This window comes from Passer domesticus, chromosome 2, assembly GCF_036417665.1.
Source record: "Passer domesticus isolate bPasDom1 chromosome 2, bPasDom1.hap1, whole genome shotgun sequence".
Lineage (NCBI taxonomy): Eukaryota > Metazoa > Chordata > Aves > Passeriformes > Passeridae > Passer > Passer domesticus.
In genome coordinates, this window is record NC_087475.1 from 16,903,470 (window position 1) to 16,917,374 (window position 13,905).

The 13,905-nt window shown below is 43.9% G+C and overlaps 1 protein-coding gene and 1 long non-coding RNA gene across 6 annotated transcripts in view; one reads left to right on the forward strand and one right to left on the reverse strand.

Moving 5' to 3' along the window:
- Positions 1 to 586: 586 nt before the first annotated feature.
- Positions 587 to 6,235, forward strand: LOC135293432 (uncharacterized). The gene is made up of 2 exons (XR_010355555.1): positions 587 to 5,239; positions 5,978 to 6,235. It is a non-coding gene; the product is annotated as an uncharacterized LOC135293432 (long non-coding RNA).
- The window catches only part of NHS (NHS actin remodeling regulator), a 243,706-nt gene continuing 233,781 nt past the window's right edge, over positions 3,981 to 13,905 (reverse strand). For 4 of the 5 annotated variants that reach the window (XM_064407589.1, XM_064407588.1, XM_064407591.1 and 1 more), the window contains 4 exons: positions 12,538 to 12,669; positions 8,338 to 11,298; positions 7,729 to 7,855; positions 3,981 to 7,008 (listed from right to left, as the gene is read on the reverse strand). In XM_064407589.1, coding sequence (XP_064263659.1) covers positions 6,384 to 7,008; positions 7,729 to 7,855; positions 8,338 to 11,298; positions 12,538 to 12,669 — 3,845 coding nt within the window. In that variant the 3' untranslated portion in view covers positions 3,981 to 6,383. The remainder of the gene's footprint in view (positions 7,009 to 7,728; positions 7,856 to 8,337; positions 11,299 to 12,537; positions 12,670 to 13,905) is intronic. The other variant, XM_064407590.1, reaches the window with a different exon arrangement.

Genomic DNA, 13,905 nt, shown 5'->3' on the forward strand with positions numbered 1-13,905 from the left:
TATATAAGTCCTTTCAAAGAATCAGAAAGAAAACAAGTGCTGGTCAGGATGGAGGTAGTCGCAGGTCTTGCTGAGGCTGAAGCAGTAGGATGGCCTATTGAGAAAGCACAGTAGACGTGCTGAAGCAATGGTTCAGTTACTTGTCCAAACCTAAGTCTGTCCAATATGACAGCAGTAGTAATTTTTGTCTTACTGTGAAAGACAGGTGTCTGCTAAGGAAGGCAGGGGCCTCCCTTGGAATGGAAAATGTAAACCCCTTCCCTCCAAATAAGTATAATTTTGAAATTAAGGGCTTTCAGGCAAAGATATGAGAATAGGAATAACACTTCTTCCCTAGTATCTATAACAAGGCAAACAACCAACCACCACAGCATTAACAACTGACAGAACCACAAACCAGTCCCAGCTCTCTCTTGGCGGCAGCGCTTTCCCCTGGGGTGCAGTTCCGGGCACGGCCAGCAGGGGCGCTGCTGCTCCCGGTGGGCGGGGCAGGCGGTGACTCCCCCCTGCAGGGGGCGCTGTGCTGCAGGCCCGGGGAGCACGCGGCAATGGTGGCCGGGCCCAGACGGGAAGGGATGGAGGGGAGGAGAGAGGCTTTGCTTCACAAACCCTGTGGCACGCGATCCTGGTGGTTCAGGATGACTCTCAGAAGCAGCAAGCCAGGATGGCAGGATGTCTCGGCAGGCAGGGGCTGCGGGGCTACAGTGCAGCGACAACTCACTGCAGTGCCGAAGAAGCAGCGGGGGCAGAGCGGTGCTGGCCCTCAGGGAGAGGCGAGCTCATGATCCCAGGCACCCAAGCAGATGGTGATAGGTCCCTCTCTTAGGGAGGTGGGTGTTAATAAGGTCCCTGTTCAGTGGCTGCTCTCACAAGCAGAGGCTCACCCCATGGCAGAAGAAGCAGCTCTAGGCTGGGCTCTAGCGGCAGCAGTGAATTCCCTTCCCCAGGCAGCAGCTCCAACTATCCTCCTCCCAAGCCGAGATATATATATATATATATATATATATATATGTATATAGAGAGAGAGAGAGAGAGAGAGGAGCTGCTGCCCAGCCCTGTCTTTTATCAGCCCAGTTCTCCTCTGCCCCTCAGAGAGAAACTCCCAGATGAGAGAAGTGCAACCAGATGCCCTGCTCTTCTGAGCTTGGCCACCTCTTTTGTTTTTCTTAAGTACCCAGTCATTAGTGTTTCCTAGCAACTTACTGGAAAAATTCTATAACTAAAAAGGAGCAAAAGGAAAGAAACCTAACCCCCAACAGTTTTACTGCCAGGGTGGTCTAAGAATAGGATAATCTTTGGGCACAAATTTGTTGCAGCCTAGTGGAAGACAACAGTCCTTGAAAAGATCAAGGAAATGGTAACCAGATATATAACAAGTTTCACTTAGGCTGTACTATGATTTGATTGGTGGTACCTGCCATGAGAGAGTAATGAATAATGAGAGAGCAAGAATATTTTGAAACAGACTACAGTGGCATCCACAATTGTGGACTCCTTCTTCCTTTCATCCTCTCCTGAAAAGGTCAATCAATGGGCTATTCAGAAATACTTAAGTCATTGCTGCGACAGGCTGATTAACCTACAATAAGATTTAAATAATTGCTGCCATAAATAAAACTTTTTGATTGATTATTTGGCATCATTTCACCATAATTCAGCTCAAGGGTATCCCAAATGTACTTCTGAGTAGGCAGTTGGTGACTGCCCTCTAGGATCCAACATTTTGTGGCCATCCCAGACCAGGTAGCCAGGACTGCCCTCTTGGGACCTGACACCTTGCATATATAAAAAAGCACTGGGTATATTTTATGTAGTCTAATGTTTAGGTTTTCTTCACTGAGCATGAAGAAATACAGATGTACAATGGGCAGATGGAAAACCAGCTTGTGTCTGCCCCTACGAGCAAAGCTTTTCCTACAGATCTTGCTTACCTATGGTTTTGGGATGGGAAAGGCATACAAGACCACAGGAAATTATCTATATAAGCATTAACTGTGTTAATGCTTACATAGATAATTTGGTTAAATGTTATGCCAACTAACCCACACTTAAGAGACTACTCTAAGGGGACCACATCATTGGGGCAATCCTCATACTGTTGCAAACCATCATTGCAGATAGGGCTCTACAGCAGCATTTCCCAAAAGTTCCTCTTTTTTCATGCTTTCTATAACACCAGACCTGCACATTTCAGCCTTTTTTCCGTATGCATTTTTCAAGCACCAAGTACAGTCTTTCAAGGCGATTTACAAGATGACAGCTGAAACCAGAGTTTCATGATGTACATTTTCATATCCATTTTCAAAGAGACCTGTGAGGGGCTGTTGTTTAAACATTTAGCTTCCATGTTCTGACATCTCAATATCCTGATAATTGAACCATTTTAAAATTAAGTAGTGTTTGGTCTTCAAAGTTTGTGTTCATAATCTGTGGCCTTCCTTTTTTCCCCCAAGGCTTTATCTGATAAGATCCAGACCCTGGATTCTCTATGTCTTGAGTCTGAAGCATTGCAATTTGTTTCCTTTTGCAGCTGAAGATAATGTAGTGGTCTCTACACCATTTTCATCCCAGCTTTCTTTCTCTTAGCTTTTATCTTACCTGTAAAGCCATGGGGCAAATTCAGCAGTTACTAGATTCTGGCAAAGTTGTACTGGTGGGCACTTAAAGTCAGTGACATTTTGGATAGACATTTTCCTTTACTCAGTTTATGAAAAAAAAAAATCAGTTGAAGAGAAAGCAGAATTAAATAGGTTTGAAATGTGTAATGTGCTGAAGGTGACCTTGGGAAATAGCATACTTGTAGTCTGTAGATTAGACTTCACATCTCATTACAAGAAAGTAAAGAGAACATGTGATTTAATTGCAGTCACGTTTATTTGCAGTTTCTATACACACTTTCTAGGTAATCAAACTTTTCCAACACATTTTTTGAGAGGGGTTCACAATGAAACTGTCACTGTTTTTACTAAAAATAAATACAAGACTTAAAGTGTTGCACAGCTCTAAAATATACAAAGGCTTGGATTTAATGTAAACTTTGAAAACATTTTACAAAAGAAACCATATTTGCAACAATTTAAAAAGTTTGTATTTACAAATATTACAAAAATACAAAATGGATGCAAGTCCATAAACCATTGTCTTTTCTGCCAGCATGAACTGGTGCTAGTACCAAAATAGTTACACTGTAACCTTCTTAAATTTTTTAAAATTCTTTAAGTCATAACCTACAGTATTTCTCTATCTGCCACCATTGCAGCAAATGCACTCATCACTGACCTTTGGCAAAAGCAAACATATGCTTTATTTGCTACTACTATCCCTTGCCCTCTATGCTGCCACAACAAAAACAGAAAGGCAAAAAAAAAAAAGAAGAAAAAAAACAAAGAAGAAAAGGGGAAAATATTATTTTTCAGAACACAGCTGTATAACTTAAGAAATAATTCTCGTAATATCAGTGCAAGCAACAGAACAGTAGGTTGAAATGACGGTTCAGCAGTTACCTGATGCACATACTGTACCCTGTCTCAAGAGGTGAGTGATGTTCCCTTCGCTCTATGGCCTGTCCTCTGGTGCCTTAATGGCACACTTGGAATGCTGCAGGTCTCCCTGCCATTCATCCTCCTCTGACTCCCACGTTTATTCTCAACTCTTTTGTTCACAGAGAATTTAGAATCTCTCTGTTTGGGTTTCAGTCTGCTAAATGTAAATTAGAAAATTAAGCAAAAGGAGACTGTACTCCAATGGGATTGTTTTGTGTTTGTTCTGTATGTGAATTATTGCCTCATTATTCTGGTAAAAAAAACCCCTAGTGTATACATATTTATTTAGGGTGTCTATGAAGTTATTGATTGGTAATAAACAATGGTATCATCAAAGTCAATTCAGCTATATTCTCTTTAGTGTTTCAAATGACTGTTTAACTCAGGACTATTAAACATTTTGTAAAAGTGCTCCTGGTAAAATTTTTGTGGAAAATGACTGAAGATGACAAACTAAGGACTTTCTGCCCATTATCTAAACTAGCTTTTGTCATATTCTCCAGAAGGTGGTTTGTTATATGCTAAACATTTCATTCTAAAACATTCTCATTCATTCACTTCACTTGTGTTCAGACTTATTTTCCTACCTAAGCTGCTAATGTGATTAGCCTTTTGTTTCCAAACCCTTTCTCCCATTACTTTTTAAAAACTATTTTAGACGATTTTGCAGCCCTTCAACTGATGGATCATCCCTCATCCCAACACACCTATCAGATGCACAGTGACTCTGCCACATCAACTGAGTGCAACCAGGCTACACAGGAGGACAGTAGGAAACTGAATAATACATGTCTTGTGGTAATCACTAGACAAAATCAGATGTGGGTCTTCTGGTGAGTAACATTTTGGATATGATAAACTGTTCTGATTTGCTTTGACTACTTGAAATTGTAACAGTTTTAGATAGAACCTTCCTCTTTAAAACATGATCTACCTTCTTTTAATAACTCTCTCTTTATGCATTACCTGATTAAAAGAAAAAAAAACAAACCAAAAACTGAATTCACACATCCTGCCTCCAGTCCTTTACTTCTGCTTAAAGCCAGCTTTTAGCCAATTCCTTTATACCAAAGAATGCTCTTTCTGCCATCCTACTTGAGCTGTCCTACTGCATACTCCATTCCTCCTTCACTATTTTCTCTGCACTAACCTCTCCTCTTTTCCTAACCATATACTACAGCAACCATTGCCAACTGCATGAGTTTTGGATAAAGAGGGCCCTGTCCTGTAAGTAGCACAGATGGGGCTACATCAGTGGAAATTGTGATGGCCCGAAGGAGAATCAGGTCTGTTGATTTTATTCTGTTTTATAAAAATTAAAAGTTTAAAGCAACTCATGGGTTCTTGTGGTTTTAAGATGAGAATAGTCAAGTAACTTCAAGTAATTCAGCTTTTATCTCCCTGCCTTCATTTGTATCAAAGCAGCTACTTTGATTTGTCTCCTTTCCCACCCCAACCCAGTCCCTCACCCTGTTCTGTGTTTCTGGTAAATCCAGACAAGATCCCTACTGTACGTGGCTGGCACAATGAACTGGAGCTTTCCCCTTCTCAGCTCAGCAATGAATATAAATAATGCATACACATACCTATTTCCCAGCTACGTTTTCACAGTGTCATTTTTGTAAATATTTAGGTAGCATGAATCTCATCAGCACAAAGAGAAAGCTTCACTGAAAACTCGTTGCAGATATTTACTGGTAAATCGAAAGCGCTTCTTGCATGCTTATAATTTATTTGTTTCTTTTACGAACCAGAAACTAATCGTGTTTAAAGATTATAGGTACCAGGTTATGATTGTATTATGTATCCCAATAGCCTAATAGAAATATGAAAGTTAAGTACTGTTTCCTCTCACATCAATCCTCTCTGAAGCAATCCCTGCAAGAATAAAGGCCCAGGGGAGGCTGTGGGGTGGGACCCTTTGAGGCTTAGCATCAGACCAGGTTTATTCTGTCAGAATCACACTCATCTTCCCCACTGATGCTCATGGTAACCCTCCCAGCTGTGCTTTCCAGTTAGCTTCTTTGGAGCTGCCTTAGAAAGACAAATGGTTTCTTGAATCCCCTCATAGTTAGCCTTTCCATTTCCTTAACTAAGTTGGAAAATTCCTGCTTTCCACTGCTCAATGCCATCCTTCAGGCCTGTCACACTGAAAGTGGTTATTGGTGGCCATGTTTCATGTTTGATATGAAAATGGTATTCACAGAATACAGTTATTACAATTGAATTAATTTGTCTTCTATAAACAAAGTTGTTATGCAGTAAATCGTTTGCCACGTCCACTTTTTGATAATCCTATTTACAAATTTTTATCAAAAATATGATATTTACATATGTTTTGTTAATTTTTTCTAAAGTTTGTTTCAGCTCATTTTAGTGTAGAAAAATACCAATTCTCAAGAGCATTTTCTTAGTTTTTTTTGTTTTCTCCCTAGGGAAGCACTACAGTGAGGGATTTGTTTCTAGATGGGCAGCTCCTGGGAAAAAACCCACCCAAAGTCACCTTTAACTCTATGGAAAGTGAATAGCCTTGAAATCTACAGTGACAATGGAAATGAGAGTGGCATAAACCAAATGAAGCCAAAAGAAAACAGAACAGGCATAGCATATCTTCATCCTTTTAGAAAATGTAGTGTAATAAATAGCTACAGCTGTAGTCCTTTTGTTTCCCCAGCGTCTTCCAAATGCAAACACATCAAAGCATTGATATTGCCCTGTGATTGTTCTCTTTTTCTTCTTTTTGTTTCTTTGTTTTTTTGATTGCTACAGCATTGGCCTCTTACGTTGACATCCTTAAGAGCTTGAGTGGTGTTGGCAGCCGGGTCCTGGCAGCCACACAGCCTATGTAGAGCTTTGAGAAGACCGGTCGTCGTGGGGGCTGCCATCCGAGTTCTCGGTCTCCCCCTCGGAGATGGCCTGCATGGGCGTGTTGTACAGCCTGCAGCGCACGCTGTACCGGCTGCTGCTGGCTGCCGGCGGCGCCCGCGACCGCCCCACCCGCGAGGACGCCGACATGGGGAAGTTCTTGGAGGAGAATCCTTCCGTGTTGACCCTGGGGGAGCAGGGGGAGAGCGGCGATAATGCATCAGGGCTCGTTGTGGGAGGAGACTCTTCCGTGCTTTGAAGGGCGTCTGCTGTCAGCTCTCCAGGAGACTTGGGCAAAATAGGACTTTTCAGAATTTCTGTGGCAGACATCCTGTAGCTGGAATCAGATCGGCTGCCCTTTTTGAGGAGCAGTAGCTTAAACTCCTCATTGGATGTGTTGGACTTTTTGGCATTCCTGTATATGAGCCCAGGGGACCTCTGACTGCTAATGGGAGTGCCCACGTTGCTGGCTGGTGGCATGTTGCTGGTAGGCAGTGTGCTGCTGGTGGGAGGCTGGCTGCTGGTCCCAGATGAAGCTCTCAATCTGTTTCTTACGGAAAGGTCTCCAGAATCCTTTCTCCCAAGAACTTTCCTTTTTGATCTGTAAAAACATAAAGGAGAACTCTTTCATACATTATTTTTGTAGTATAATGTTAGTGCTCTTCTGAAGTTTTACAGATGCTTTCATTTTCATATTAGCCAGAGTTCTCTCAATCCCTCTGCAAAATATTGGAAGCTATCAGTGTCTCATGGCACTGAGCTGCAGAGTCCCTCTCAACATTACCCAGCTCTTCCCAGACAGTGTATACACAACCAGCTCTTTGTAAAGACAACAATAAATACAGGAACTTAGGTAATTATAATATGCAGCATAATCTGTTCAGTATCAGAAAACTTCAATTTCAGTTGTGATCCCAAATTTCAGCTGAATACAAAATACTCTAAAATTGAAGAGATGCCTTTTCATACCCTTCTCTCTGCAACAATTCATTCACCAGACTAGAGCTGGTGGACTGGTAGGCAGAAGACAGGAACCACTGCAGTGTGTTTTCTTTGAAGACATGTATGTTGGTTGGAGAGAACAGCCTGATGTTTTTATCTGTAAAGCATCCCACACATGCCATGAAGATACTCAGACTGTACTCCAGGCCATAATAAAACACATTTGAAAGCTGCCTTTTAGAAAATGAAACTGACTTAACTGAAGAACGTAGTTTGAGAACAAGATTTAAACATAGAATAACCATCCTGCAGGTATTGTTAGAGGAAAACTGTGCAGGGATGCATGTTACCATTTCCCATTGCCACAAGGTTAGGTCACCTGTGAATGACTGCAAATAGATCCTCAGTAGTACGAGGTTTATTTGGAGACACAAAGACATCCTCAGTGTCAGCCTGTGACTCCTCGCTCAGTGGAGACATGATGGACTCATCGCTTGGAGAAGACTCTTAAAAAGGAGAGAAGCCACGTTATCAATCAGACTCCACTGCACTTTGCAACAGCACTGCCAGTTGGAGGCACCAGCTCTGCTCACAGCTGAGTGGGTGGTACCACCATACAGCCTTTTCCCTCTAACCTAAAAGTCGTGTCTGTTCCATATTGGAGCCCGTGAAAGGAGCACTGAACACAGGCTCTCCCATTTACAGCATAGCTGTGAAAATCAAACTCTTCTGTACCCAGGGCCAATGCTCCTCCCATTTATCTTTTCAGCTGAAATGCACGGAGGAAATAAATATCACAAACACAGTCTGAATACTTTGGAAAAGTGTAAATAGCTGTGAGCTGGCTAGCTGGCCAGCTAACAGACATGGGGGGGGTCCATGCTTAAACCCACAGAGGGAAGCTGATGTGCCACTCTGCTTTGACTCCACTATCATCCTGCCCAAAACCTCCTGATTGGGTATGACACAGAAAGAATTCTCAACTGACCTTTCAGTGAAGGCTCATCTGTGCTGCCCACCGTCTCGTCTGCCCTGCTGTCATCAGAGGCACTTTTGGTTGGGATACCTGATGTGATATCATTTTCCTGCTTGTAACCCTCTTCACTGAGTGAATCTACTGCTGTCATCTCTGCTTCGTAGCTGATACTCCCAGGCACATGGTGGCTTACATCGGGTTCGTGCTTAAATTGATAGGTGATGGCCGGTCCCTCAGCCTGAGCTGGGCTTTCATCCACGGGCCCAGCTTCCACCTTCTCCTCGCTGCCTGTGGAGAGCTCTTGCTGAGCCTGCACTTCCTGCTGAAGATCCTTCACTGTTTCTGCTCCCTGAACAGGTTTCTTTATTTCATCATCACTTGTGGGGACAGCTGAGCCCTTCTGAAAGCCATCCATGGGGATGGCAGCTGTCTGATTCAGAGAGCTTTCTGGTAAGTGTTCAGCAGCCAGGTGTGTTTGGTCCTTCCCAGGCTTGATTTCAACCAGACCCACACTTGCTGAAGTTACAGCTTCTCTATCACAGCTATTCTGCCCACCAAAAGAGGAGCTTTTCTCTAAAGGTGGCTTTCCAGGGCCTGCTTCTGCTGGGGAAGTGTCAATGTACAGCATTATGGCCTCATCTGTAGAGTACTGGCGTGATACTGGTTTCTTAGCTAAGAGTGGCCTCATTTTGCCTGGAGAGACCTCAGTTGCCATCAAGGTGGTCTCCTGTATGCAGAGCAGGTCTGGGGTACTGCCTTTATGTTTCACTCCTTCAGGCTTGTTGACTGCCCGGAGGTGGACTGACTTGAGAACGGAGGGTGTGATGGCGAGGGCAGAGGGAGGGCCGGGCTGCAGGGCTTCCCCGACTGCGCTTTGCTTGCTGTGGCTAAAGGTATGCAGCTGGTGCCTGTGAGCGAAGGGCTTGCTCAAGACATTGTGAAGAGCACTTAGGTCAAGGTGAGTAGGAGGTATAATCGGAAGTTCGAGGTCTTTGCTCACTGAGGCGGTGCCATCTTTTGAAAGTGGCTGCTGCAGCGATGACTTCCTCTCTGGAACTTTCGGCTTCCTCTTGCTCCCCCCTGGAGACAATGGTCCTGAAAAGAAAGCTGTCGGAAAAGAAGAGGTGGGTGTCTCTGACTGGCTGGAGTACCCACTGGAGGGTGAGGCTAACCCTGCCAACTTCTCCGGGGAGGCCAGCTTAAACTCATTATCAACAGAGGGGAGGGATGGGGTTGTAGCTCGTGACCCAGACTGAGACGTCTGGGATTCAGAGCTCTCTGGTGACTTGATGCACTCTATGACTGTAGTACCCGTAGCAGTGCTTGAATTGGACAAGGACCTGTAAGGATCACTAGATTTCAAGTCGTTCAGAAGCCAGAGGTCTGCATAGTGAGGTTGTTCAGCACCTTCATCTTTAAAGGAGGGGATACTGGCGGTGTCAAATTGAGTGTCCTTTAACCCGCCATCATCCTGGTTTGGCCAGGGAAGCTCCTGTTTGGCTGGCAGGCTGGGGCCTTCCACTCGGGAAGGTGTGTTTGAAAACTCAAGGGGCAGCTTCATCTCCCTGGCAGTGTGAGAAACATGCTGCCCACCACCGATCTTTGGTTCTTTCTTGTCAGGAAGGTCGGTGCTGCCCTCTGATTTCCTCAAAGATGAGCTGCGTTTTGGTGGGGCTGGCTTTGCCTTTGGTTTCTTCAGTGAGATGCACTGCCGTGCCTGCCTCCTGTGGCCCACGCACTCCTGCCAGGCACAGTCGGCTAGGCTGGAAGCCATGCTCCCGGTCTGGCCACTCTCGGAGCCTGGGGCTGCATAGTTGCAAATATAGCTTTTATTACCCTTCAGACCGCAATCAAAGTGCATGGAGGTATAGTATCCTTCAGTATCCACAGAAAAGTGTGAGCTAGTGTCTGCCTTGTCAGAGGGAGTCTTTTCAAGGAAGCTGTCATAGGTGGCCATGCTGGTAAAGCTGGGACATCCCAGGCTGTCTGCCTTTGGGCGCTCAGGGCTGAAATCCTGGCGACAGGAGGCGTCATGGTGATGGTGCAGGTAGTTCCATTCACTGTCGCTCGTGTTGCTGTTGTTGGGGTCATCCAGTAAATCTGCCACAGTGGATGTGAAGGAGCTTGCCCTGTGGCCCCTGACCTTGTCTGCATGGTCACCAAACTGCTCTGTGATGAAGACACTGGAGTCCTCGTTGGCATTGGGAGCGGTATTGAGTGACAGCTCGGAGTCACAGTGTGAAGAGCCTGTTAGTGGAGGAGAGGCAGCAGGAGGAATGGTTTCAGATGTCTGGGAGGGACACGTGGAGCTGCTCCCGCTCCAGTTGCCACTGGAGGACTGGTGGTCATCTTTCTGGTCCATATGGCTACTGAGCAGGACTCCTGCTGTGGAGATGGAGTGAATTGGGCTCCCGAAGGTGTCTGAGTTGGATGAAATTTCACAGCTGCCTGAATCAACCATCCTTGACAGCCGCGATCTCCCCCTCTCGCTGATGCTGTGCTCGGGGCTATGCAGGTGCTGAGGACACGTTAAACCAATAGGCTGGCACTCCTGTGAACCCTGCTTGCTCAAGATCTCCTTCCCCTTTTTCGGGATCCTCTCCTGACCAGCTAGGAAGTGCTCTGCTTCGTACCCTGCACTCTTGGTGGTGGCATCCTGATGGCCCTCGCTGGCCCGGGCGCCCTCGCGGGGAAGGCTCCGCGAGCGGATGCGGTTGCTCACAGCAGCAGCAAAGACTGCATCCCCGTTGTCCGCCAGCACCAGGATGTTGCCAGTGGAGTGGGAGAGGGAGGCAACAACGCTCTGACCCCGCTGGGCACGGATCCGTCGCCGGGAGGGAGCAGCAATCAGGATTTCTTCTGTCTGGCACTCCGAATCCCGGGTCCCCAACCTCCTGTTGCTGGAGCCAGAGAATTCTGGGTTTGTGTGCACAATCACATTGCGCTCTCTCGCCACTGGCGACTCGTCTGAATCTAGGACACATGGAAAGCTGGGTGAGTGGGAGAGAGCTCCACATTTCCTGGCATGAGACAACCCGCAGAGCAACCCAAGAAGATATTACCTGCAGTATTCTTTATTTTTTAATCTTTCTGAGCATTGGACCGAATTTAAGTTTTGTATAGAGAATTTATAAGGCAGATCTCCTGCCGGTGAGGTAGGGAAATTCTAGTCCTACAACATGACTTCTGCAATGCATTCTCAATGTGGAGCTGAGCTTGCTCTGCTAAATATTAAGAAAAATACTAAGTTTTCAGTTTTTATGACTGTTTCAGCTACTTAAAGTTTTTGGGAGTGGCTGCTGGACAAAACACTCTATAAGCTTCTAAAAATAATTCTGTTTTTCCTACCTCTCTGTTAAGAATTTCCATTATCTGCTTCTTTACATCAAGAATATTTGCAAGACAAAAGGATTTTTCTTTCATAGGATCTCTGATTACTTATTCCCTATGATAAACACATTTCTTCTGTTTCCAATCAAGTTTCATGGCAACCGACTGAAACACCAGAGCCATCTTCAGGTGCAGATGAACATTAAGAAATAGTAATTCTGTTAGTTTTGTTCTGAGTTAATAAGAATTTCACACCGAATTTACCCCCAGCAGAGTTGTTCCTAATTTACCCTGACAGAAAGTGAGGTAATTTGCTAGATTTAAGACAAATATTCTTGATGATAAAGAATAATAGGAAGGAATTGAGGAGTGTGATAAATAAAAAGAAGGGGTTTAGCAAAACTCCCATAGAGTACCAGCAGCTCTGTCTATGGTGGATATTCAACCACTCATCTAAGTTATCCAGCTGTTCTGACAACTTATCATCACTTTGTGGGGTAACATCTGTCAGTGCTTTACCTTAAACTCCCCTGATGCAAGAAAAAACTTTCACTTAATCTAGTTACTTTTTATGCACATAACTATGGGTTCATAACAGAAATAAAATGAAAAAGAAAAAAAGAACTGATTAACATTTACACAATAAGAGCTGAACACGTACATCTATATTACTCAGTAAGGCCCAGTCCTTCAAGGCCATATGGAGTAATATAGCTTTTCTTACTGTAGTAAATCAAAAGAACAAAACACGTCATTCCTAAACTCTACAAGCATTTACACTTTCAATGTTTTGTTTCTTTGGAAGACTAACTACCAGCTCATATTCCTGCAATTTAAGTTGGTTAGAAAGCTAGCTATGGAAGATTTGTATTTATACTACACCTATTTCTTGTTGCACTCTTCTGGGGATGCCAGAGATGGTTTTCCTCCTCCTCAACTTTCGTCTCCGCTGTAGTACAGATTGTGAATGAACAAGAGAGCAGCGTATACTAGCCTCTCTGTCAAAACCAACTCCTGCAACCCATAAATAGGTCTCATTAGCCTTTAGAAATAGTAAACAAATTTTCATGGCTGGAACACAGTGGAGGTATGTGAGCTTGGATTAAGCCTGTGAATAAACATAAGGGAGCCCTTATGTAGCTCTTATGTAAATTATATCACAGTATATCACAGTTTTATGTCTAATTCCAGCTCCCCCTCAGCAGCCTGGTCTGCCAAAAATAACAGAAGGCATGAAAAGAAAAAGAACAGAAAAAGGAAAGAAAATCAGGAAAGCAAACAGAGAGCTCTTGGTAGGGCATCTTATAGCTATTTATGCATCTGTCATAGGGACAATGACAGTAACTTAACTGCAAAGCATTATCTGTTCACCTGTAGCCTGACTTATTTTAAGCAAATAAGTGTAAGAAAACATTTTAAGGTTCTAATGCCATATTGCAGTAGTTGGGTGCTTCTTTGGAGACCAATATGCCAAGGGAGCTAACATTTCAAAAAGGAAGGAGACAGCTAAAATGGGGCTAAGTCACCATGCAAGTTTAGAGAGCATTCTCTGTGACAATGACATGTGACTGAAAGTGACATTAACGGGGAGCTGCTGTTTACTTGCATACATCAGGAAGGGGCCTGATTTTCCCATCTGTGCAGCACACGGGTGGGAGTCTGCTCAGGTCACACAATCAAGATCCTGAGTTTAGATTTAGAAGCACAAGTTCTTAGTACATTTGTTTATGACCACCTTCATACAGAAGAGGTGAGAATTCATTGTTTGCTATATATTTCCATGGCATTAGCAAAGGGAGGTGTCTTTCAGTTTGATTTTATGTTGTGTAGTCAAAAAAAAGTTAAAAGGAAGCTGACCAGAAGGCCAGTGCCCATCTGTGCTGGCTTTTTGCACAACTGTATGCTCACTCCTGCTCTCTGAAGTTGACATGGGACAGGTTGGAAAAAATGTGCCAGGTCCATAAAAACACTAACATAAGGATTGCTGGTACAGTGGTTTGTAATCTTAAGAAAAACGAACAAACTAAAGCAAACAAAAGGAAAAAGAAATCCTGATAAGAAGCTCTATTTTAATAGCGTATAATTATAGAAAACATAATTATACACAGACATACACATACATATTACATTACATAACAATGTAAAACATTAAAAAGTAACTTTCTTGTAAAAGTTCTTCTTGAAATCTACTACAGTGAAATAGAGGCTTCAGACAGATGTCCTGTAACCACCAATGCCCCTGGAATAAGC